At 43.4% G+C, this 26,914-nt stretch overlaps 1 protein-coding gene across 6 annotated transcripts in view; it reads left to right on the forward strand.

Annotated features, from left to right (window-relative positions):
- Positions 1 to 3,285: 3,285 nt before the first annotated feature.
- The window catches only part of MALT1 (MALT1 paracaspase), a 59,807-nt gene continuing 36,178 nt past the window's right edge, over positions 3,286 to 26,914 (forward strand). For 4 of the 6 annotated variants that reach the window (XM_081942147.1, XM_081942148.1, XM_081942149.1 and 1 more), the window contains exons 1-6: positions 3,286 to 3,502; positions 8,897 to 9,060; positions 12,216 to 12,337; positions 18,119 to 18,269; positions 21,453 to 21,631; positions 24,088 to 24,184. In XM_081942147.1, the coding sequence (XP_081798273.1) occupies positions 3,342 to 3,502; positions 8,897 to 9,060; positions 12,216 to 12,337; positions 18,119 to 18,269; positions 21,453 to 21,631; positions 24,088 to 24,184 (874 nt within the window). In that variant the 5' untranslated portion in view covers positions 3,286 to 3,341. The remainder of the gene's footprint in view (positions 3,503 to 8,896; positions 9,061 to 12,215; positions 12,338 to 18,118; positions 18,270 to 21,452; positions 21,632 to 24,087; positions 24,185 to 26,914) is intronic. The other 2 variants (XM_081942151.1, XM_081942152.1) reach the window with 1 other exon arrangement.

Consider the following 26,914-nt stretch of genomic DNA (forward strand, 5'->3'; position numbering starts at 1 on the left):
GGGTAGAATAGAGTGGAGTGGAGTGGAATAGAATAGAATAGAATAGAATAGAATAGAATAGAAGTTGGAAGGGACCTTGGTGGTCTTCTAGTCCAACCCCCCTGCTCAGGCAGGAAATCCTATACCCGTGATGGCAAACCTATAGCACACGTGCCAGAAGTGGCACACAGGGCCATCTCTCCAGGCACGCGAGCTATCGCCTGTTACTCTTCTGGGTTCCGGTGCATGCATACGGAAGCGCCGAAAACCAGAAGGCCAGGTGGCTGGTGCATATGTGCGCACTGGAAACCGGAAGAGCAGCATGCATGCGCACCGGCCGACTGCTCTTCCAGTTTCTGCCACTTGCACCTGCATGCGCATGCTCTCGTTTTAGCACTCAGTGCTGAAAAGGTTCGCCAACACTGTCCTACACCACTTCAGACAAATGGCTGTCCAACATCTTCTTAAAAACTTCCAGTGTTGGAGCATTCACAACTTCTGGAGGCAAGTTGTTCCACTGATTAATTGTTCTCACTGTCAGGAAATTTCTCTTTAGTTCTAGGTTGCTTCTCTCCTTGATTAGTTTCCACCCATTGCTTCCTGTCCTGCCCTCAGGTGCTTTGGAGGATAGCTTGACTCAGCCCGAATTACGCAGGTCTACCAGAACGAAGCAAAGACCCGCATACTTACAGGATTACGTAACGAACTGGAACGCTCCTACTAAGAGGGGAGGGGTGTTAGATATTTGCATAAACTGCTGTAGTCTTCACTCAGGTCCGCCGTTTAGGCGGGAACAAAGAGCTACTCTGATTGGTCGGGAGGTCTGCCAGCTCCCCATAAAAGGGGAGCTGCATGACCCCGTTTTCAGCTGGATCGGATCTACTTGACTTGCATAAAGAGCTGTTGTCACGCTCGTCTGGAGTCTGTCCTCTCCTTGCCCGAATCTAACAAGATCCATCCCGATCCTCTGGCCTTCCAGAACAGCCTTAAAACCTGGATCAAACTTTGGAGGCTGTAAAAATTGGGTGAGACTCACTTAACAATCGCTTTAGTTAGCAACAAATTCTGATCCCAACTGTGGCCGTAAGTCGAGAACTACCCAATAGTGAAATAATGTCCCCATGACTTCTGAATAAGGTAAAAGGTAAAGGTTTCCCTCACACATATGTGCTAGTAGTTCCCGACTCTAGGGGGCGGTGCTCATCTCTAAGCCGAAGAGCCAGCGCTGTCCAAAGACGTCTCCATGGTCATGTGGCCGGCATGACTAAATGCAGAAGGCGCATGGAACAGTGTTACCTTCCCAACAAAGGTGGTCCTTATTTTTCTACTTGCCTTTTTACATTGGCAGAAGCTGGGACAAGTAACAGGAGCTCACCCCGTTACGCAACGCTAAGGATTCAAACTGCTGAACTTAGCCACTGAGCCACCGCGTCCCATGTGTGTTCTGAATAGGAAGCCATAAAACAGTTCTGTAACAGCTAAAGGAGAGTGCAGGTCAAATGGACTAATTTTAGACATGAAATACAGTGACGTTGGAATACAGACAGTGTGAAAAAAACACCGACGACGAAGTAATTATTTAAAATGCTTTTTGAAAACCAGATGGCTCTCCAAGGTATTGAACATAATGGGAAGAACGGAACGAGAGCCTTGGCAGGATGAAAAATTGATTATGAGTGGGAATTATGTGTCCTGATCAAGTGTCAATTGCCCTGCAGTGAGTTGTCCCTTTACCTGGGAGCCTTCTTGCACTTCCCAGTGTAGTCTGCAACCTTGGTGATTTCCTAGTGGTCTCCCATCCAAGTCATAAAAAGAAGTCAAAAAGAGGGCTGTGAAAATATTTACAGACCCCTTGCATCCACACCATAAAATGTTTCAACTCCCACCCTCAAAACAACGCTATAGAGCACTGCACACTAAGACAACAGAGCACTGCACACAAGAACAGATTTTCCCCGAACGCCATCACTCTGCTAAACAAATAATTCCCTCAATACTGTCAAACCATTCACTAAGGTTGCATTACTATTACTATTAGTCTTCTCATCGTTCCTATCGCCCATCTCCTCCCACTTATGACTGCAGGACTGTAACTTTGTTGCTTGTATCCTTATGATTTATATTGATATTGATTGTTTCCTGATTGCTTATTTGTACCCGATGGTGATTCTTGATGAATGTATCTTGTCTTTTTATGTACACTGAGAGCATATGCACCAAAGACAAATTCCTTGTGTGTCCAATCACACTTGGCCAATAAAGATTTCTATATTTATTACAAAAAAGGATGGACGGAATTCTTCCTCAAGCCAGTGAACTACTGATGTTTTCAAGAAGCCCTGTAAACCTCTGAAAACAGTTAAAATGTGTGGTTTCAGTAGTTCATAAATACATTTTGAAGTTTCAGCTGTTTGTTGGCTTGAAGAAAGAATGCTGTACCTTATGATTCCTGTCGAATGTCTCTTGTGTTTTTATGTGCACTGAGAGCATATGCAGCAAAGACAAATTCCTTGTGTGTCCTATCACACTTGGCCAATAAAGATTTCTATTCTGTTCTGTTCTGTCCCGTCCCATCCAATCCTGTTCTGTCCCGTCCTGTCCGGTCCCATCTCATCTCGTCCCCTTCTGTCCTGTCCCATCCCATCCAATCCTGTTCTGTTCCGTTCTGTCCGGTCCCATCTCATCCCATCCCATCCTATTCTATTCTGTCACGTTCTGTCCCGGCCCATCCCATCCTATTCTGTCCCGTTCTGTCCCGGTCCATCCCATCCCATCCTATTCTATTCTGTTCTGCCCTGTCCCCTTCTGTCCCGTCCCATCCCATCCCTTCCTATTCTATTTTGTTCTGTCCCGTTCTGTTCCATCCCATACCGTCCCATTCTGTTCTGTCCCGTCCCATTCTATTCTGTCCGGTCCCATCCCATCCTATTCTGTTCTGTCCGGTCCCATCCCATCCTATTCTATTCTGTTCTGTCCCGTCCCCTTCTGTCCCGTCCCATCCTATCCCACCCTATTTTATTTTGTTCTGTCCCATCCCATCCTATTCTAATAATAACAACCAAGCCTGGCCGTGCCTAGGTTCGGAAAACGGGCAAAGATCGCCGAATCTGTCCCGAACTTTCCAAGTTTCCCCGTCTCTGAGGCGCGGCGGGGCTCCCACGCAGCCCCGCGGACCCCCTGCGGCCGCCGCCCTTGGGCTTCCTGCTCAGCGGGAGATTCCCCGCCTGCGCCTCTTCCTCCGCCTCGCCTCCGACCCCGCCTCTGAAGCGGCGAAGGCGGCGGCACTTCCCCTTCCCTTTCGCTTTCCCTGCCTGCCAGAGCCGTCCGGGTGTTCCGCGGGCTTCGCTTCGCTCCTGTTCGGGATGGCGTCGGCGTCGTCGCTGCCGGCTGCCCCGCTGCTGATCCACCGTCTGGGGGAGCGCCTGCTGAGGCGTCTCAGCCACCTGTTGGATCGCGCCCCTCCGGGCAAAGGCTGGCGGGATTTGGCGCAGCTGGCGGGGAGCCGCGGCGGAGTCCGGCTGAGGTGAGAGAGCTCGGCAGGGAGAGCGGGAAGGTGGATCCTCCGGGAGGCGGACGGAGAGAGGGATCCCCTAAAGCAGGGTTTCTCAACCTTGGCAACTTGAAGATGTCCGGACTTCAACTCCCAGAATTCCCCAGCCAGCTGGCTGGGGAATTCTGGGAGTTGAAGTCCGGACATCTTCAAGTTGCCAAGGTTGAGAAACACTGCCCTAAAGAGAGACTGGGTCCTTCAGTGACCACAGGGCTCCCCTTTCTTGGGGAGAGGAGTGCGGGGTCTCTGGCCGGGTCCTTCAGTGACCACAGGGCTCCCCTTTCTTGGGGAGAGGAGTGCGGGGTCTCTGGCCGCTGGGAAGCGAAAGGAGGCGTGTCTGGACACAGGGAAGTCCTCGACTTACAACAGTTCAGTTTAGTGACCGTTCAGAGTTAACCGTAAAACAGTAAACTCACCACCCAGTTTTCACACTTACGGCCATTGTAGTATCCCCAGGTTATATGATAGCATCCCCATGTTATGTCTTAGGTCATGGGCTCAAAATACAGCCGCTTAGCAACCGGCTCATATTTATTTTTATATAAAGTTTCTTTTTTCATTTTCTTAGCATACAACCACATGTATACTATTACATAGCCAACATCGTATTGTGTTATTAAATGTTGACATCACTTCATCTTGCCATCAGCTCCCAAAAATGATTATTGGCTCTTCTGCTCTCCATACACCATATTTGTACCTTATCCATCACTTTCTTCTCCCTCTCTCCTCTGCCTCCCTACCTCCTTTCTTCCCTCTGTCGCCCTTCTCTTCTCTACTTCTCATATTTATGGCGGTTGCGGCCACGTGATCCCCTTTGGCGACCTTCTTCCGAGAAGCTGAGTCAATGGAGATGCTAGATTCACGTAGCAACCGTTTGATTAATTTAACAACTGTAGTGATTCACTTAACAGCTCGTGGCAAGAAAAGTCGCAAAATGGGGCAAACTCACAATAAATGTTTCGCTGAACGGCGGAAATCTGGGGCTCAATTGTGGTCGTAAGCCGAGGACTATCTGTATTGGAGTCACGGCTGCAGGATGGCACCGCCGTTAAATTGGGAGGCTTGCAAAGATCCTGGAATAAAGACGAAGGGCAGCTAGCGGCCAGTAAAGACTCTGCTAGCTCTATTCAGTTACCCAGACTCTACCCCACAACAGATAATGGGGTCTTAAAAGATGATGATGATACTAAGCTAAGTTCTGTTTTCAATCCTAGGTAGATGTAGATGTAGGGTCTCCTGCTTGAGCCGGGGGTTGGACTAGATGACCTGCAAGGTCCCTTCCATCTCTGTTAATCTGTTAGTTCTTCTGGCTGTGTCTTGTCCCCTAGGTCTGGGTGGAAGGCCACTTGAAGAGTCAGGGGCTTGAAACAGAAGGCTCTATTTGGGTAGAGGGCTTCCTACAGAGAACTTCTGGTGGTTCCAATCAGAACGATTTCCACATCCTTCTTCTGTATAGGCTTCCAGTAAACTTTGGCACTACTTCCTCTTCCTTGGGGAGACGTCAAGGAACAGTGGCTGTAGGCGGTTTCCAAAATAGTCAACAAGTACAGTTCTGAAAAGAGTCAATCATGGGTGCTTAGAAGACTAGGACTAGGGGTGTGACATGAGAGCAGTGTTCCAGTATTTGAAGGGCTTTCACAAGAAAGAGAGGGGTCAACTTATTTGCCAAAGCACCAGAAGGCAAGACAAGAAACAATGGATGAAAACCCATCAAGGAGAGAAGCAACTTAGAACTAAGGAGAAACTTCCTAACAGTGAGGACAATTAATCAGTGGAACAGAAGTTGCCACCAGAAGTTGTAGAGCACTGATGGCGAACCTTTTAGACACCAAGTGCCCAAACTCTGCCCATGCACATGGTCACACTTCAAGGTGTGTGCACGCATGAGCAAACATACGCAAATGTGTGCAAGCATGGACATGGATGCGGACATGTGCGCATGCGCAGCAGAGACCCAAAGACCAGCTGGCCAGTGGGAGGAGGGGCAAGATCTTTTTTTTTTCCATGAGCTTCTGTTTCGTCATTTTTAGGGAAACAGAAGTTCACAGAGACCTGCCCAGGGACGAGGTGCCATAGGTTTGCCATCATGGTTGTAGAGGCTTCATCACCGAAGGGTGTTTTTTTTTTAAAAGACTGGACAGCACCCTATATAGGGTCTCCTGCAGGGGGTTGAAGACCCCCAAGCTCCCTTCCAGCTCTATTCTGATTGAACTGAGACTTACCTGTATGCAAGACAATTTGGTTACATGCTGGTCAGTTTGGTTAAGATGCTGGTCTAAGAGCCAAAAGATCGAGTTCTACTTCCTGCCTTAGGCATGAAAGCTGCCTGGGTGACTTTTGAGCCAGTCTTGCACTCTCGGTCCAACCCTCCTCACAGGAGTGTTGTTGTTGTTGTTGTTGTTGTTGTTGTTGTTGTTGTTGTTGGAAAAATAGCAGGAGGAAGATGTGTGTTCACTGCCTTGGGTTACTTATAATGTAATAAAGGCAGGATAAAAATCTAACAAAAGAAGATAATCTAGCAACCCTTGCTAGAGAAACTAGTGTAAGAAATAGCAGGCGCAAGCTGCAGTTATCTCTATTTTCCTTAAATAGAAGGAAAAATTCTCTCATACACGTAGTCCTTGATTTATGACCACAATTGGGATTACAATTTCAGTTGCTGGCAAGCAAGGTGCTTGTTAAGTGAATCACATGCAATTTTATGACCTTTTTTTGGCATGGTTATTAAGTGAAACATTGCAGTTGTTAAGTGAATCATGCTATGTTGAAGTGATGATGCCAAGTGATGATCCCAGGATGTTGCAACCATTGTAAATACATGATGGTTGCCAAGTGCCTAAATTTTTACTTTGGGGATGCTGCTATGGTCACAAGTGCGAGGATCAGTCGTAAGTCACTTTTTTCATGGCTGTTGTGACTTTGAACAGTTGCTAAATGTAGTTGAGGATTACCTGTTCTGTACAACACCACTTCAGGGGGGCTTTAAAAAGAAGCTAGGCAGCTGTCTCTCATGGATGTTTCAATATTTAGAAAGGTTTTATAGATTCCAGAGGGTCAGACTAGATGATCCTTGCAGTCTCATCCAATTCTTCAGTTCCGCCATTTCACTTTTTATCATAATTTCTACTGTGATTATGAGAATATCTGAAGGAAATCCAGAATCAAACCTGCCAGGTTGATTAAGTCTAACATCCCCTAATGCAGGGGTCACTAACCTTTCAGACTTCGGGGACCACTAAATTCATAATTTTAAATCACACAGACCCACAAATAAGATCTGCCTAATGGCTGGATGGATGGGCGTGGCTAGGTGGTCATGTGACTGGGTGGGCATGGCCAACTTAATGCCATGGCGAGGGGCACCTCACTGGTCTCTACTCGCCCCTCCTCTCCCAGCCACTCTTCGACTGCCCGCCCAGGCTCCTTAAGGCCCCAACTGGAAGCAGTTGTTGGAGCTAAGCAGCCACCATGAGAAAAAGTTGGCAAAATAGTTGGCTCAGTTCAAATTGGATCTGACCGAGAAGGAGGCTCAGCAGAAGCATCTCACTGAGGACTACGAGCATAGCCTTTCCAAGCAGAGGGAAGATCTGCAGGAGTGCAAGGCCAGGTGCCGGCCCCTGGTGGCTCACTGGGCTGAGATGGTCAGCCAGTTCCAGGCCATGATGCAATCCCACTGGAACGAGGCCCTCCGACTCTTCGCCACCAGCAGCGCTTCCCTCCAGCCTTCACCCAAAGCTCCACACCAGGAGGCTGAAGCAGACCCCAAGTTGGAATTTCTTCCCCCCTCTGACCTGCACAAAAAGACCCCGAAGGGGGAGACTCTCTGTAGCAACCCAAACATTCATTGCATGTATCCGGCCCAGGGGACATAGTTTGAGGACCCCTAATTTAGTGCAATATAAAAAATGAAAATAATTTTTCTGCGGATCACCAAAATTTTCTTGCTGATCACCAGTGGTCCCTGGACTACCAGTTGGTGACCACTGCCCTATTGTATATGTTCTGAAGGAGGCTGCTGACCCCAGAAGGAGCAGGATGGCAGTTTGAGAGTATGCCTCAATCTCCATCTGTCCTTGGGTTTGCAAGTGGCAGTTGTGGTGAGAATTATACTTAGTGCACCGTCTGCAGCCCTTCCTGGGCCAGTCAAGCACAATTAGCCCTGCCTTGGGGCTAAAAATGATCTCAGGGCACTGCAATGCACCTTAGGTGAGGCTCTCCCTGAAAAGTGTCCATATACAGTACATAGAAATAAAGATATTTCTTTGATCAAAATATTCAATTTAGCCATCTCTGCTAAATTTGATTTCTACTTGGAAACCGCTTCTGGACTTGAGGTGGGGAAAAAATGAAACTTTGATTTTGGGTTTTATCGATTAGATAGATTTGTTATTGTAGAAATGACTAGTTAATACGATAGTGTAAAAGTAAAAAGTTGAGGTTTGATGTTAATGCCTTATTCTACTGCACCCAAGGGAGTCGGAAGTCAATGCCTTTTTTTTCTTTTTCCCCTTTTCTTTATCTTATGATTCATGATGAATGTATTTATGACGACTATGATCATGATTTAGCATGCATCTTTTATGTACACAGAGAGCTTATGCACCAAAGACAAATTCCTTGTGTGTCCAATCATACTTTGCCAATAAAGAATTCTATTCTATTCTATTCTATTCTATTCTATTCTATTCTATTCTATTCTATTCTATCCCATCCCATCCCATCCTATCCCATTCCATATTCCATTCCATTCTATTCTAATCCTTACTTTTTCCCTTCCCTTTTCCCTATTTTCCCTACTATTTGCTTATGTATTTTCGTTGTAGTTTATGTTATAAACTAATAAAACTTTTTTTTAAAGTATCCATATATGGTGTATCACAACTGCTGCAATTAGCAGTTGCTAGGTGACTGACGAGGAATTCTGGGAATTGAAGTCCACAAGTCTTAAAGTTGCCAAGGTTGGAGATCCCTGCCTTAGGTCATTGCAGGAAGTCTTGGCTTAGCACTGTTTTCATCAATTGGAGGGAGTTAATTGGGTTGCACAAGGAGAGGAGAAGGCAACTCCCTTCAGATTTGTTCTCTGACTGTTATGTAAGGCCAACTCAATCTTTCTAGTCTATGGTATTTCTTTCTGGGAGCTAGAGTTGCAATTTTACTCCAGACCAGTCTTTTCTCAAACTTCAGTAACTTTAAGATGTGTGGAGTTCAACTTCCAGAATTGCCCAGCCAGAATTTTGGGAATTGAAGTCCACACATCTTACAATTACCAAGTTTGAGAAATGCTGATCTATACCCCACACATAATTAACTGCATGTACAGGAAGACGTATTATGGCTATTGCTATTTGTTGTCATTCTTTGCAGTTCTCTTGAGTTGGAGCATTGTTCTCTGCAAGTCTTGGCTCCTGAAGGAAGTCCCAGCTGGAGTCTCCTTCAGCTAATGGGTGAAAGAGGCTGTACCGTTGCGGAGTTGACAGAATTGCTGCAGTCTTTGCAACACACCGAGGCGCTTCAGTTGCTCAATCCAAGTGAGTTTTAAGTTCTCAGCCTAGGCCAGCTCTTAATAATCATATTGCTACAAGTTGCATCTTGCACTTAAAGCATGCAGTGATATTGGCTTCCATCTAATAATGAAACGAATCCAAAAGACTTTGCAGTCGATCAGGGAAGGAAATTTTTTTTTTCAATTTCAATTTTATTTGATTTCTAGACCACCCCATCTCCCCGAAGGGACTCGGGGCGGTGTACAGGAACCACATTAAAAAACCATATACATAATAAATACCCTTAAAATCAAATTAAACCTTGAACCCTGTACAAATTGATAAAAATTAAAACTCGGCCTAAAACCAACCCATAGAATTTAAAAATGCAGACTTGAGGTGGGTAAGCTGGGATTAGGCCAGGCTGGCTGAATTGAACAGGTGGGTTTTAAGCTTCTTACGGAAGGAGCGGAGGTCTGTAGTTGTTCTGATATCAGGGGGAAGGTCATTCCAGAGGGTCGGGCCCATCACAGAGAAGGCCCTTCCCCTGGGCGTCGCCCGCTGGCACAGCCTAGTGGACGGCACCCGGAGAAGTCCCTCTCTGTGTGAGCGGATCGGCCGAAGGGATGTATGGGGCAGGATAATGACAATCTTTCTGTTACTTGGGCAGGCAGCGGTCAACTTATGAACAAGTCACTTAGGAACAAGTCAAAGTTACAATGGACCTCCCCCCCCAAAAAAAGGACTTCTGACATGCAACCACCCACCCCCTTGCAGCAGTGGTGAAATTCAATTTTTTTTACTACAGGTTCTGTGGGCGTAGCTTGGTGGGCATGATGTGACTTGGTGGGCATGGCAGGGGAAGGATACTGCAAAATCTCCATTCCCACCCCACTCTGGGGCCAGCCAGAGATGGCATTTGCCGGTTCTCCAAACTACTCAAAATTTCCGCTACTTGTTCTCCAGAACCTGTCAGATATTGCTGGATTTCACCCCTGCCTTGCAGTCACATGACTACATTTTGGACACTCAGCAACCAGCCCACCTTTACAACGTGACCATGATTATTTTTTCCCCTGAAACCAGGATTTATTTCCGATTTCCAGAAAAAGATACCCCACGGCAAACAGTGGGTTCGCCTAACTACCACTGCATTTGATTTACGACCCCCACAATAAAAGTGGTAAAAGAGGGCACCGTCATGATTTAATTTATGGTCATCACAACTTTGGACCGAAATTGCAGGCTCAGTTACGGTCGTAAAGTTGAGGACTACCTGTATATATTCCAGTTTAGTGTACAGCTATTTAAGCTTGTTAGAAAGAGCCTTTGGGATACTGCCAGTGAAGAGTCAAATTGCTTTTTGTGAGTTAAATGCAGGCAGGGATGAAATTCAGCAGGTTCTGACAGGTTCTGGAGAACCGGTAGCGGAAATTTTGAGTAGTTCAGAGAACCGGCAAATGCCACTTCTGGCTGGCTCCAGAGTGGGGTGGGAATGGAGATTTTGCAGTATCCTTTCCCTGCCATGCCCATCAAGCCACAACCATAGAACCAGTAGTAAAAAAAATTGTATTTTACCACTGGTTAAATATCACATGCAAGTAACATGGTAATCCACAGTGAATCTACACCACGCATATCCAAAGTCCGGCCTGGGGGCCCAATTGCAGCCCATTTTCAAATTTTGAGCAGCCTGTAGCCTCTTCTCACCGCCGGAGTTATTTGTTTAGTGTTTCATAAAATAGTTCATTTGCATTTAATGTTAATGGTTCAAAGAATGTCAGGCTGAATGGTTGGCCCCGCACATTTTCACCTCACCAAATCTGGCTCTCCTTGCAAAAAGTTTGGACACCCCTGATCTACACAGACAAGTGATTCATATATAAGTTGCTAATAACATCAATTCTGAAGAACATAAATTGCAACAACAAAAAAGTTTATTTTTTATAATGGTAAATAATGGAGCACCTACTTTGGCCCAAAGTCAATTTCCAGATGATATAAATATAGTTCAAAAGAATGTGAACATCAATAAATATTGCATCTTATTTCATAATTGAGTAGATGCATGTAGTAGCTTCCTTTCCAAATGTAACAATTATAGAACACTATATGAACATATGCTTAAATGAAGCATTAATCTCATTGCATCTCAAACAATAGGATGCCTTTTCCATATAAATACAGTGGAGTCTAATAAGTCTAATGAAATATTATTTTTGTTGAATAAGATGTTAACCAAAATGCCTGGAATTTTTTATGTTGATGTTAGCACCACTTCTATGGTTGCTTGATTATCTTTTCTAGGATTTCCCCACTTATTGATGTCAAACTGTAGTTTCCTGGATCCACTTTTTCCCTGTTCTGACCTAGGCTTCCCCCAAAAGCATAAAGCTGATTCCTGATCCCGACAAAACCCCTTTTGTTAAAGGAATGTTAATTCCTCTCATTCACATTCAGCAAAGGCCTGGTAAACAGTCTTTCAAAGGTGAATTTATGACCACAGATCTTATCTTGCTCGGGAAGCTGTAAATGTAAATATTTTCCAAACGCAGGAAAGACTTCGCACAGAGTCTCTTAGAGATCTTCACACTCCTGAAACGAATGACTGAACAACCCATCACCGTTCAACTGTGGTCTTACTCCCAAGTCGACCCTGATTTCTTAGCTGTTCTTTTCTTCTGGCAGCTCTGCGCATGCGCATACTGGGAACAGGCTCCAGCTGTTCCTCTGCCTCACTGCTGACTATCTCCAAAGGCAGCTGAGAACTGCCAGACGGCCTTGGCCGCATCTCTGCCTCCGATGCAGAGCCCTCATCCGAGCCTTCCCCAACCTTCTGGGACTGGCCCATGTTCCTCCCCAACCTCCTCACTGGCCACTAGCAGGCCACAACATTCCCACTCTTGACGATTGGAATGACATCAATTCCTTTCCAGTACTCTGGCAGTTCCCTTCTGCTCCAGGTCCAAGATTTTGTTCAGCGGTTCCGAAATCACATCTTCCAGCTCTTTCAGATTTTCTTATCCCTTTATCATTATATTGTATTATCAATTTGTCCTATATGCTGTCTTGAGTTTTTAATGATTAGACAGCCTTACAAACCCAATTAACAACTAAATAAGCAAGCAAGCTAACTTCAATGTGTTCATATAATTAGCTTCCTTTGTGTTAAATGTAGATTGGTCTTATCTTTTTCATAGGTATAAAGATCATGGTAGAACCAGAATCCCAAGTCGTTTTATCTGGCCAGATGGTGAAACTATGCTGCTGGGCAACAGGATATCCTCTCCTATATTATCAGTGGTTTAAAGAGAAAAAAATGGTAAATAAATATACTAGAACGTAAGTGGCAGCTTCTAAAATGTAGAAAACTTTGCACCGTATTGAATGCAATGTTCTTTTTAAAATGTTTTTATTAAGGCTTTTCAGTGCAATAAAAGTATCGAAAGTATTAAAAGGTATATAAAATTAAACATAAAAATGAAAGGAAAAATGAAGACAGAAAAGAAAAAAAAGGAAAAAAGAAAGCATAGAATTGTGACTTTTAACCTTCTTTTCATCAAATATTTGCCGTTTTAATTTTTCCCTCCTCTTTAAGCCTTTTTCATCCCCAAACACATAAATCATCAATTCAGTCTTTTTTTCATTAAACTAAAGATCCAAATAAGGTTTCCAATCTCTTATTGAATAGAATTTTCATTCATCTTTTCCTTACAACATGAGGCTCGTGGGATGTTAGACTCCTCTTCTATATAAAGATAATCCTTGACTTACAAAATCCCTCGGCCTGCTAGAGCAGGGATGTCAAACTGGATTTCTTCGAGGGCCGGATCAGCATTGTAGTTCTCCTCTGTGGGCCGGGGGAGGGGGGAAGAGAAGGGAGGGACTCCTCCTGCAACATTCTGCCGGCCGAAAACAGGCCCTAGGGACCTTGCGCAACCCCTCCCTCAGCCCGTTTTTGGCGTCCATGGACTCCTGTAGCACTCCGCTGGCTGAAAATCCCCCCCCCCCATTTTTGTCCTCCACGGCGTCCTGCAGCACTGTGCTGGCTGAAAACGGGCCCTGGGGGGTTCATGTGACACCCCACCCCCATTTTTCTCCTCCACAGCCTCCTGCAGCACTATGCTGGCTGAAAACGGGCCCTGGGGGCCCCCGCACGGTCCGTTTTGGCCAGCAGAGGCACCGCGGGCCGGTCCTTTGATATTTCTAGGCTGACTTTGCAGGCACCTTGGGCTGCAATTCTACTTTCTTGAGTTATCTCATGTTGAATTGTCCCACGGTGTGTTAGCTGCTGCAAGTTGGCCGTGGAGAGTTGTCCCATTCTGGTTGTGGTGGGAGGCTTGGTCTCTCTGCCTCATCCAGGCCCTCTCTACAATGGTCCATGTAACGATCACAACTGGGAGAGCCTGGATTGCATTTTTTGAGCAAAACAGTCACATGGTGTCTTGCTTAATGATTGCTTCATTCAATTACTGAAATTTCAAGCTCAGTTGTGGCTGTAAGTAGAGGACTATCTGTATCTTATTTATTACTAGCTGATAACCCTGGGTATTTATAGGGGGAAAATGTCCGGACCAAATGTAATTTCTAATGTTGGATTTCCCCCTTACCAGAGGGAGCCCCCTTGTGGAGTACTGTGAAGCCGTTACCATGGCAATTCCACTGCCTGCACAGTAGAAGCCATTTTACAGCAGTACAGTAGAATCCATTATAAGGCACAACAGGCTGTATCTTAACAGAACACACCCCAAGGGGTTTTAGGGATGTCTTACCCCTACAATATTTGTTTCCAGAGAGTAGCCGTTTTCACAGTGACAATCTTTCCAGCATCCCCCACAATTATGTGATCAAATTCAGATGACTGGCATCTGATTCATATTTATGACTGTTGCTATGTCCCCAGGTCATGTGTGATCCCCTTTTGCGACCTTCTGATGAGCAAAGTCAGTGGGAAAGCCAGAGTCACTTAACAACTAGGTTACTAACTTATCAACTGCGGTGATTCACTTAACAATTGAGGCAAGAAGGTTGTATAATGGGGCAAAATTTAACAAAATGGGGCAAAATTTAACAAATATCGCACTTTAGAACAGATCTTTTGGGCTCAATTGCAGTTGTAAGTTGAGGGCTACCTGTAGTATAGTTACATCAATAAAAGTGCTATAAAACTGCATGGCTTTAGTCTCCTAGTCTGGTCTATATTTGAGGGGTTTATTTTATTTAAACCAGTTTATTCGGCCATCCATCTCACACAAGGTGTCAAGGGTTGACCTGATGATAGTGTACTGGCCACAGACCTATTACAAAATAGTTACCAAGTTCTTATTTTTGAAGTTATTTTGAAAACTTCAGTTGGATAAAATGTATGGTAAAATAACCCCATTTCTTAAGGCCAACGTACCATTTTTTAGTGCCCATGATTTTTAAAAGAAACATGTTTTTCATATTTGAGGAATAGTAATTTCACAGGGAAAATCAGCATATTGCAGGGATCTTGGCAGCACTTATAAAAATGTTGAATGGGTGTTTATAGTGTGCAACTAAAATATGAATAATATAACTGGTTTCTTTTTGGACAAAACATTTCTATGACATTAAGCAGTGTTGAATAAGGAGCTGTGGATACTAAATGATTCCATTAATGGTAACGACTTGGCGGAACTTGAAATGTCACTATTGTTGAAGTCTAAGTACTCTTCGGGTAATATTTTGGTTTTATTTTGACCTGGGTGTATATAGTATGAAATTTTCCCATTCTCAAAAATGCACTTCACATCCAAAGTAGGTATTTAATGAATTGAATTAACAGTATGATGTGTGCATGGAAATACATTATCCTAATAGGCTACAGTTCTAAGTATTCAATCTATAGAGGCCCAAGATGGCAAACCTATGGCACGCGTGCCCAAAGTGGCATGCGGAATCATGTCGCCTGGCACATGTCACGTTGGCTGTTCCTCTTCTGGGTTTCTGGCATGCATGCGCATGCAACGATCAGCTGGCCTTTGTGCATGTGGCAGTGCCGGAAACCAGAAGAGCTGGTCTTCCATTTTCCGGCGTGAGCATGCACGCCAGCCACTTGATGGGCGCATGCGCGGTAGTAACTGGACGACATGCTGGCTGGTGTGCATGCATGCGCCGAAAACCAGAAGTTCATTTTCCAGCTCCCTGGGCACATGCTCCCTGGGCAGCTCCTCTTAAGGGCTGTGGCCCAGACAAGCGCGAAGTGCTCCCTTTTTGGCATTTGGTGCCGCCCACATGCGCGCACAGTGAAGTTCTTCATCACTGATATAGTCAGTTCTTGACTTGCAACTATTCAAAGTTCCAACAGGTCTACCTGAGTGGTGATTTTTTTTAACCAACTTAATAATTATGGATTGAGGATGGCTTCCTATTTTTATACATTAACCATTCCTAAGTATAGAAGAGCTTTTTCCATAGCTCGCTTTAATGTCTTGCCCTCAGCACTTTTGGATGGTCGTTTTAAGAGGCTCCCGATTAACGAGCGGCTATGCCCTTGTGACAGAGCCGAGTTTGAAACCGTGGAGCACGTCCTTCTATTTTGCCCCATGTATAACGCAGGCAGATCCAAGTTACCGTCTCTTCTTGAAATCGTCCCTTCTAGACCTAATGGCTGTAATTTGTTTGTCTATTGCAGGGGTGTCCAAACTTGGGAACTTTAAGACTTGTGGACTTCAACTCCCAGAATTCCCCAGCCAGCCATGCTGGCTGGGGAATTCTGGGAGTTGAAGTCCACAAGTCTTAAAGTTCCCAAGTTTGGACACCCCTGGTCTATTGCCTTGGAGATGGCTCCTCACACATCACCCCTCAGGTTTCCAAATTTTTCTTAAGAGCTGTAACCATTAGAGGAGAACGCTGTAACTTTCCTTAGTTAACCTTCTGGTGAACTGATTGCCGTGATGCCATGATCAATTCTCTTATGTCTCTTTGTAGTACTTGTGTTTTTGTGACCGTAAATAAATTTATATATATAATAAAAGACAGGTGATTTCAACTCAAGGGAGATCATGTGACCGTGAGGAGGGAGCTGATCATTGGAACTTCAACTCAGATTTGAAGTTCCAATGATCAGCTCCCTCCCCATAGTCACAGGACTTCCCATTGCATGCTTAGAAACTGGGCTGGATCTATAGCTGTTTGCAGTGTCGCAGAGTCATGTCACGTCTGGCTTTTTCTGCAGAATATTTTGTGACCTCGCTTTTTGATCTTTGTCCTTTGGTGTGCAACTGGTTTTGTGGTTCCCTGATGTGGATTTGCCTTGCCTTGCCTTACAAATTTGCTTTATAAACCGCCTAGAGTTACTGTTGTGACTTTATAAAATGCCTAGAATTACTCTTGTGACTGTTGTAAGGTAGTAATATGAATGAATCAATCAATCAGTCAGTCAGTCAATTAGTCAATCAATCAATCACTGAAAAGTCAACACACTAGATCTCAAGAATGCCTTAGAAGCTCCTCTTTGTGTTCTTAGTCTTGCTCCTGAATTGGAGAGGCCATCAATTAACTCCTTGCTAATCTATAAATTTTATCAGGCGGCCTTTGCTTTATCTTTGCTTTCCATCTTAATCCAGTTTAATTCAGTATTGTTGTGTAGGAAATACATAGTGAGTTTCTTGCAGAATGAAGATTATTTATTAGATAAATTAACAATGTAATTGTTAGATAAGGTAGAACAAGAGTAAATTAGATTGAGACGGATAGGTAGAGAAATTCAATCAATCAATCAATAAAATTTTAAAATCTTGAGGATTTGAGATTTCATTTTTCTTAGTTAATCTGTTTCAAATAGGCAATGAATAGGCCTGAACTCCAAACTGATCTTTGCTGAAACTCTATTCTATTGGTTTAAAATAATGTTCAACATAGAACAATGGCCGAGTTCACCAATCACTCTGTTTAAACCAGGGGTGTCCAAACTTGGGAACTTTAAGACTTGTGGACTTCAACTCCCAGAATTCCCCAGCTGGGGAATTCTGGGAGTTGAAGTCCACAAGTCTTAAAGTTCCCAAGTTTGGACACCCCTGGTTTAAACCAAACAATTAGCCAAACCAGCTTTTGTGTGTAATATAAGTGTTGGAAGAAATGTCCTTCTGGGTTCAGTTCCAAGTGGGGAGAAAGACACTGGAAACATGGAGATTGCTTGGAAAGATGGTTTTTAATGGTGATCACTGTCAGGGTTCCAAATAGCATCCAAAATTAAATCAGAGTCCAAGGCAAAGTATTGCTCCAAGTTCCAATTTATTAAGAGAGCCATGTTGGCACATCTGGGAAAACCCAAATCTGAAAGCTTCCCAGTTTCCCCCACCCAGTTGAAAGTTCAAGATCTTGCCCTCCCCCCCCACCCACAAGTCCATCACATGGTCCAATCTTCCACTGCCATGCTGGTAGGTCCACCCACCCAGTTTTGGTCAGGTGCAAAGGTGCAAAGACAAAGGATGACCTTGGCTTTCTAGAGAGAATTTTGTTATGGCTACATAGCATCTAACTCCTTGCAGTTCCCCCTCCCATTTTCCCACAATAGAAAATGCATAGTAGAATAATAGAAAGTGTGGCAGGCCAAAGATCCAAACGAAAAGATCGCTGCAGGCCTGACGTGGTTTGAGGTTCTGGGCAAAAAGGGAAGAGTTCCTGACAGTTCCCTGGTTTTATGCCCTTTCTGGGCTTTTGAATTTGAGCTTGTATTCTGATTGGTTGTCAGACTCCCATGGGGCCATACAGGGGCAACTCTGTAGGCTGTCCTGAGTCCCAGGTTTGGTTGAGTCTTGCTGGGTGATGACGTAATGTAAGGGCTTTGGGATTCCTATTATGGCTCTGCCTGAAAGAGGTAGAACTTTGTTATGTAGAATAGACTGGCTCAGGCCTTAATGGTCCATTGACAAACGTGGGGGTGGGGAGCTGAGATTCTGCCTCCCTTTTAGGGAAAATATTCTACTCTTTCTCATATTTCCTAAAATATTTCACTTTTCTAGAAGAGTGGTGGGTGCTAACTTCCTACATAGGTAAACACTATTGTGTTATACCTTCCAGAAGCTTCCCTATTGTGGCAATGTGTGCAATGCGTTTTTGTTGTATCCTAATTCAGATTCCATATGGGAATTCCCCAGAACTGATATTCAATCAAGTAACTGTAGAAGATGCGGGATTATACATATGTCGAGTGAACAGTGATTCTTCCTACGAATTCAGCCAATGGGCACAGCTGGATGTCTGTAATAGCCAAAGAGATTTTGAAGGTGGGTTACAACTTTTTACATGGTAAAAATAGCAAGAAGGTGTAAGTAGGAGGCGTACTGGTTTTCTACTTTCATTTTAACGTAACAATAATGTTTTTAGATTTCTGCAGTTCTTTCTCTTGGCAGAGGGATGATTGCGATTGATTATGAAGTCATAGAATCTCTGATTATGGAATTTTCTCCTTTCTCTATGGCTGCAGTTTCAGGAAACCCAATTCTTAAATCTCTGTCAAGTTAGGTTATAACTACAATAGATTTCTAAAAACTTTTAATGAGTCCATGCTGATACATTTAACCACAACAGCTGAGTTAAAAGCATCTGTAAAGTGTCCTGGAGATAATGCTTTACAGCTTTCATATACTTTAGCGGGGGCACAAGTTCATGAAACTTTAACTTGCTAAAGCTTAAAGTGTGCTATTTCTCAGTATTTACTTGGAAATTTTTCATTGCTTGTTTCTTAGTGACTTTTTAAAAGTATTTTTAGATTACATTTTAATCAGAAGTATCTTAACACAGTATAAGCATTCCCATTAAAGCAATTTAGTTATCTATGTGTATAACATTTCTGAAAAACACATGTTTTAGATCATATATTAAAAACCATATAATGCTGAATGAATCAGGAAAGTCTTTATCTCTCCCTGGAAATTGAGTAATAAATGGCTTCTCTGATCCCTCAAGAAAGCATTTAAATCAATTTAAAGCTTTGTTGATAAGATCTACATCCCAAATTGAGCCCAATCACAATTGGAGCCACTCCAAAAGATGTAAGGTTGAGGTATTGTTTGTTTTATTGGATTTAGGTATGTTTATTGCTTTCCAATAAAAGAGAATATTTGTAGCTCAGAAGTGAACTGCGTGCTTGCTTGCAGATGTTACATTCAAATATGTAACATCTTACCTAGAAAATGAATGTATCCCTGTTTATACAGGTAGTCCTCGACTTATGACCACCATTGAGCCCAAAATGTATGTTGCTAAGTGAGAAATTTGTTAAGTGAGTTTTGTCCCATTTTACGACTTTTCTCGCCACGTTTGTTAAGTCAATCACTGCAGTTGTTAAATGAATAACCCCGTTGGTAAGTGAATCTGGCTTCCCCATTGACTTTGCTGATCAGACGGTCACAAAAGGTGATCACGTGACCACAGGACATTGCAACGGTCATATATATGAACCAGTTATCAAGCAGCTGAATGTAAATCACATCATGGGGATGCTGCAATGGTCATGTGTGAAAAATGGTCGTAAGTCACTTTTTTCAGTGCCGTTATAACTTCGGTCATTAAACCAACTGTTGTAAGTTGAGGACTATCTGCATATAGAAGCTTGTCCAGTCTGTGTTGATGGGGTGTATGTTTTTTTCTCTTTGGTAGGTCCTTGATTAGGATTTGATTTGATTTTCTTCTTGATACGTTTTCTTCTCTTAACCATCTAGTTTAGCTGTACTGTTCTGGATTAAATGCAATTTCTGATCATCCCTGCGTTAAAATGATGTCATTAAATATTATCCTCAGATGCTATATATCTTGGTGAACAATCACTTAAGCAATTGCTTGTCCAAAAAGATAATATACTTCAGCTTTTTTTTTTACAGTACTTTACAACTCTAGTAAGGTTATTTCTCATTAAAAAGGAATATGCAATTAAGTATGGCAGTAGTTGCTATCAGTTTTAGATGTAAGCTTTATGGTGCATGAAATAGGAGTGAAGCCTTATTTGTAATTTATTTGTATCATGCATTATATAGTACTTCTGCAATGAATTAGAATCTACCCATTAATATATGTTACCTACAGGAATATGTTTTGCTTTAATACAAGAAAATGTATTAACCGCTGAGAAGTTCTCAGAACATGGCAAATAATTTAATATGAATTAAAAATCACCTGAGCAACTCTAGTAGCCCTTGAGCTGTAACTATAATTGAGCCCACAATTACAATCTTAAGTCCTGACGGTTTGAAAACAGGTCGTCATGTGACTAGGCCTCAATTTTACTACCTTTTTGCTAAGCAAATATGGCAAGGAACACAGTCACATGGTTAGGATGTTAGGCTGATGATTGGTAGGCTCATGTGTGAGACCCAGTTGTTCCCATGTGGCGGGGTGAGCTCCCATCACTGGCTTCATCTCCTGCCGACTTAGCAGTTTGAAAAAGGGAGACTGTGAGTAGATAGATAGGTACCACTTCAGTAGGACATAAAAAGGAGCCTCCTGTTGGACATTCCCTGGGCAATGATGATGTCACCGGCTAATCCCTTCAACCTGGAAGTGACATAACTGTAGCAGTAGTAGCAAATTTGACAGTCATAAAATGAATGTAGCTTTTTAAAGCAAAGCCATTGTTCACTACAGTGTGTTTTTGCTGGAAACTGGGAATACTGATGCTTTTTTTTGGGGGGGGGGGTCCATAGTAACTTTGAATGGTCATTAAGCAACCAGTTGTAAGTTGAAGACGATCTGCAGCACCTTTTTAAATTTAGTGTTTTGAATTTGCTCTCTAAAGCAGGGGTGGAGGAAGATGGCTCCTTTACGACCTGCGGCCTTTGACTCCCAGAATTCCTGAGCCAGCTTGGTTCAGGAATTCTGGGAGTCGAAGTTCACAGGTCATAAAGGAGCCATCGTCTCCCACCCCTGGACTAAAGGTGTCAGACTCAAAGCCTGCAGGCTGCATCTGGCCCATGGGGTACTTAGATCTGGCCTGCAGTCCCATTCTGGAAACAGCGAAGAATGGGCCCATGGTGCCACTGCCAGCAAAAATGGAGCTTGGGAAGGCCACAAAGATCTCCTGAGCTCAATTTGTGCTGGCAGAGCGCTGCAGGAGGCCATTGCAGCTGAAAATGGAGCTCAGGAGGGCCATGTGCAGTCCTCGGCACCCTGGCCGTACCCCCACCTTCCCGCCTCCCTGTGGTCACATATAACCCTGATGCAGCCCTCAATGAAATCAAGTTTGACATCCCTGCTCTGAAGGAACAAGTGCAGACGGTTTATTGCTTTCTTCTCAAAACCATTCACTCCCTTTAAATTAGTTGCAGCAAATAAATGAAGAAGTCACTGGGGAGGACCCAGTTGTGGGCAAAGAAGTTATCATTCTTTGCTAACTTGCTTCTGCTCTGCGAATCTCTGTTGCTTTGCTGAAAAGATTTTTATCTCACCAATGTTTTAAATATCTTCCATTTAAGGAAGCTACCTCAAATTGCCTGAAAAGAAAATACAGATCTATTTGCATCCGCAATCTCAGAACGTGATGGTTGGACAAACATTAATTCTTCAGTGTGAAGCCACAGGAAATCCCACGCCACAGTACCAGTGGTACAAAGAAGAATACCCACTTCCCAATGGAGAGAAAACGGCTTATGTGGTGAATCTCATTTTTCTCCCCTCAGCTACACTGATAAGGAATTGATGACATGTTTTGCATTCAAAGCCTCCTCGAAATAAACTCTTTAAGAGTAACGCTGAAATTCAGTAAATAAAATAACATGTTCATTAACCCCCTAACGTTTTGCCATCAGCATGCTGACAATAGGTGCATAGTTCTCTGTGGAATATTGCACTCTGAAGTGAGTTTAATTGCTTGTATCTTATATTCCGAAGTATTTTCCGTCTGAGAGGCTAAGCCCAAGGCTTTTAATTATTTAGCTTGACTGCAAAGTTGATGTAAGACTATGCATGAGCCTTAATGCAATGACCTCCATTAAGCTAGTACTAGTTTTATGGAATGCTGAATAGGGTAGGGTAGGGTAGGGTAGAAATATGGAATGGAATAGGATAGGATAGGATAGGATAGGATAGGATAGGATAGGACAGGACAGGACAGAACAGAATAGAATAGAAATATGAAATGGAATAGGATAGGATAGGACAGGACAGGATAGAAATATGGAATAGAATAGAATAGAAATGAAATGAAATATGGAGTGGAATAGGATAGGATAGGATAGGATAGGATAGGATAGGATAGGATAGGATAGGATAGGACAGGACAGGACAGGACAGGACAGGACAGAACAGAATAGAAATAGAACAGAACAGAACAGAATAGAATAGAAATATGGAATGGAATAGGATAGGATAGGACAGGACAGGACAGGACAGGACAGGACAAAACAGAATAGAAACAGAACAGAACAGAATAGAAATAAGGAATGGAATAGGATAGAATAGGACAGGACAGGATAGAAATATGGAATAGAATAGAATAGAATAGAATAGAATAGAATAGAAATATAGAGTGGAATAGGACAGGACAGAACAGAATAGAAATAGAACAGAACAGAATAGAACAGAACAGAATAGAATTGAATAGAAATATGGAATGGAATAGGATAGGATAGGATAGGACAGGACATGACAAAACAGAATAGAAATAGAACAGAATAGAATAGAAATATGGAATGGAATAGGATAGAATAGGACAGGACAGGATAGAAATATGGAATAGAATAGAATAGAATAGAAATATGGAGTGGAATAGGACAGGACAGGACAAGACTGAACAGAATAGAACAGAACAGAACAGAATAGAAATATAGAATGGAATAGGATAGGATAGGATAGGATAGGATAGGATACGACAGGACAAAACAGAACAGAACAGAAATAGAACAGGACAGAAATAGAACAGGACAGAAATAGAACAGGACAGAACAGAATAGAATAGAATAGAAATATGGAATGGAATAGGATAGGGTAGAATAGAAGAATAGAATAGAATAGAATAGAATAGAATAACGGTGCAGAATTTGGTAGATTCCCCAGTTATAAAATGTCCTTGGTGCTCTCTGAGACAATTACAATTACAATCATTAATCATAAGTTACAAACAATAATTGAATATTATTATTCTTGGGCATTAATGCCAAGTATAGGTAGTCCTTGAGTTATTACAGTTTGTTTAGTGACCGTTCAAAGTTAAAACACCATTGAAAAAGGGGACTTATGACCGTTTTCACACTTATGACCGTTGCAGCATCCCCATGGTTATGTGATTAAAGTTCAGACACTTCGCAACTGGTTCATATTTATGACGGTTGCTGTGCTCCGGGATCATGGGATCACCTTTTCAACCTTCTGACAAGCAAAGTCAATGGGGAAACCAGAATTCATTTAACCACCATGTTATTAACTTAACACCTGCAGTGTTATTCACATAACATCTGTGACAAGAAAAGTCATACAGTGAGGCAAAATCCACTTAACAAATGTCTTGCTTAGCAACATAAATGTTGGGCCCGATTGTGGTCTCCTAGAGTCGGGAACGACTAGCACTTATGTGCAAGGGGAACCTTTACCTTACCTGTAAGAACTTTTTTTTTTCTTTCTGACACCTCAGTGTCTTTGTCTCTGTGACTCACCCCCCTTCTCTCCAGCAGCTCCAATCCTAGCTTCTGGAAGGTTCAAATGATATGGAGTTTAAGGGCCCCCACCTCAGTGTCTTTGTCTCTGTGACTCACCCCCCTTCTCTCCAGCAGCTCCAATCCTAGCTTCTGGAAGGTTCAAATGATATGGAGTTTAAGGGCCCCCACCTCAGTGTCTTTGTCTCTGTGACTCACCCCCCTTCTCTCCAGCAGCTCCAATCCTAGCTTCTGGAAGGTTCAAATGATATGGAGTTTAAGGAAGGATTTTATTTTAAATGAGCCTTTGTCTGCAATTTGAAAGGTTTCTCATCCCAGTGAATTAGGCTACAGAATTTGTAGCTTCAGATTCAGGCTGCCAGAATGCAAACTTTGTTGAAATGTATTCAATCACATTGCTGGAATAAAAAGAATGAACTTTGCTGACTGCCTTACTAGAAAATGTGTGGTACTCTTGAAGGTCTCCTGCGTAGACATTGAGCATCAAGGAACGTATTGGTGTCGAGTTTACAATATTCAAGAAAATGAAGACAGCAGAAAAGTGAAAGTAACTATAGGTAAGAAGTCTAATAGTAAATTTAATTAAGCAGTAAAGTAGCATGTAGTTCAGTTTGGCATTTCTTACATCAGGGGTGTCCAAACTTGGGAACTTTAAGACTTGTGGACTTCAACTCCCAGAATTCCCCATGCTGGCTGGGGAATTCTGGGAGTTGAAGTCCACAAGTCTTAAAGTTCCCAAGTTTGGACACCCCTGTCTTACATTCTTCAATGTAAGAAATTACTAATGGGATCGGTTATAATTAACATGGCAGTTTTTACGGGACTTGTTTTCGATATACAGTATCTTAAAAAATTAATCCATAAAATATTAAAGTCTGAACTTGGTTGGGTTCTTATTTGTTGATGCTGGACACCAATACAGTTGACATTCTTGTAACAGTCATAATTATTTTGTAGCTTTTTTTTTTCACTTGCAGAAAACCTTGTTCAAACTATGTAATTATTGTGTTCCTCTGAATGCCGAGATTGCCACCAACATAGGATAAACTTTATGCCCTAGGGCTGTGATGGCGAGCCTATGGTGCGCGTGCCACAGGTGGCATGCAGAGACCCCTCTGCGGGCACACCAGCTTCACAGCGCATGTGCGTGCACCTCCCACTGGCCAGCTGGTCTTCGAGTCTCTGCCTTGCATGTGCGAGGGGCAAAGGGCGCATGTGGGGGATGGGTATGCGCATGTGGGGGCACATGAATGGGGGGCTCTTGCATTGTATTTGGGGCCTCACACAGCATCCCCACACCTCGGTTTGGCTTCCAAGTTGGTACAGGAGGCTTTCCAGGCCCAAAATGGGATGGGGGGGCACGCCCCATTTTGGGTCTGGAAAGCCTCCTGCACCAACCTGGAAGCTAAAGATGGGCGGGGTGGGAGGGGGAATACGGTGGGGGGGTTTACAAGCGCATACACAGGTTCATATGCGTGGGGCGTGGGGGCGGAGCATACACGGTGGGGTCGCATACACATTGCATTATGGGTTCAGATGCTTTCGGCACACAACGACAAAAAGGTTAGCCATCACTGTTCATGTCTGGGGGGGGGGGGGGGAGATGATAAGATCTCTGTGCTGTTTATCCAATTTCTAAGCCTGCTACCATATTCACTTGATTTCCTGATGTTTATTCATGCTGTGTGGGAAAGGGACAGTAGTGGGATTCAGCCAGTTCATACTGGCTATTCCGGACAACCAGTTGTTAACTTTCTAAGCTGTCCGGAGAACTGGTTTTTGGAAGAAATCTCCTTTTGTTTTTTCCCACTTTACAGGGCTAAATCTGTAAGGAAGGCAGGAAGGAAACTCTGGTGTTGTTTCTAGCCTGATCTTTATTGCCCTGCTTACAGAAACTGCCTCTCCGGTTAACCCTTATTACATTGTCACAGCTAAGGCGAAGCGCCCATCGACCTGAGTGACGTTGAGTTGGCCATGCCCACGCAGTCACATGACCACTGAGCCCCGCCTCCCCAGCTGGTCATTAGGGCAGAGAACTGGTTGTTAAATTATTTGAATCCCACCCCTGGAAAGGGATGTATTGTATATCAGTAATGTTACCCACTATTTGCATTCTGCTGGGGGTGTATAAGTAGGGTATGCATAATGTCAAGAAGATTTCACTAATCTACCAGGTCATGGTTGTCCCAATGGTGCTTTTCCAAAAGGCAACTGGACTTGGTTACACTTCTCATCTAAAACATTTCTGCAGTTCAGTAACAGAACTAAGGAAGCTTCTTGGATGAGAAGCGAAAAGTTTTCGAGGAAAAACCAAGACAGTCCAGTTGCCTTTTGAAAAAGCACCTTTGGGATAGGATACCCATAATTTTACATTTTTAATATTTTCATTTTTCTTAACTTTTTAAAATGTATTGAAGGAATGAAGCCAGGAAGGAAAATTCTGTATGGTGTATAACACATCTATATATAATGTGTATATAAAAGGTATATGATGAATTTGAAGTCAGGCTACGACAGGCCTCATTTCCTTGTTAGTTTCTAATTGCATGAAAGAGACTGGATTTCTAGTAGGTAGACAGTCAAAATCTGCTCTAGATTATATTGTCCTTCTGTAAAACACTGCATGTTGTTTGCATTATTACCAGTTTACTGTTCTGTAAGATCTTTTAGGTTTATAATGTGCTGTGGTTACTATTGGTTGAAAGCCTCAATAGTCTGTGTCCAGTGTTGATTGCTCTCAGCTAGACATGCTAAATTAAATGTATCAGCCCTTCGCAGGGGTGGGCTCTGGGCGTTCGCAGGGTTTCCGGAGAACCTCTAGCTAAGATTCTGTGTAGGTTGGAGAACCCCCAAATCCCACTCCTGGCTGGCCCTGCCCACTCCGCCCCTCCCCTCCCAAGAGTCCCCACCTGGTCCATTTTGGATGCAGGTAAGTGCAGGGCGCACATGGAGGAGGGCAAAAACCAGGCCTACCGGAAGTTCAAGAAAGCCGGAAATGGGCCCATTTCCAGCCTCCAGATCCTGGGGAGGCAATTTTCGCCCTCCCGGAGGCTTGAACAAAACCTCTGGAACCCTGGGAGAGCAAAAACGCCTCCCCACCATGTTGCAGGAGGCTGACTAGGCCACACCCACCATGGCCATGCCTACCCAGCAAGCGGGCAGAGAACCCCTTGCTAAAAATTTTGAAACCCACCCCTACTTTCAAGGTATACGAGACTAGGAAACCAATGCCATGTAAATTGTTTCTAATATTATTGTAAAGCTATAGTAATAGAATCTTTCAAGTC

The sequence above is a fragment of the Natrix helvetica genome (assembly GCF_964273705.1).
Source record: "Natrix helvetica genome assembly, chromosome: 2".
Classification (NCBI taxonomy): domain Eukaryota; kingdom Metazoa; phylum Chordata; class Lepidosauria; order Squamata; family Natricidae; genus Natrix; species Natrix helvetica.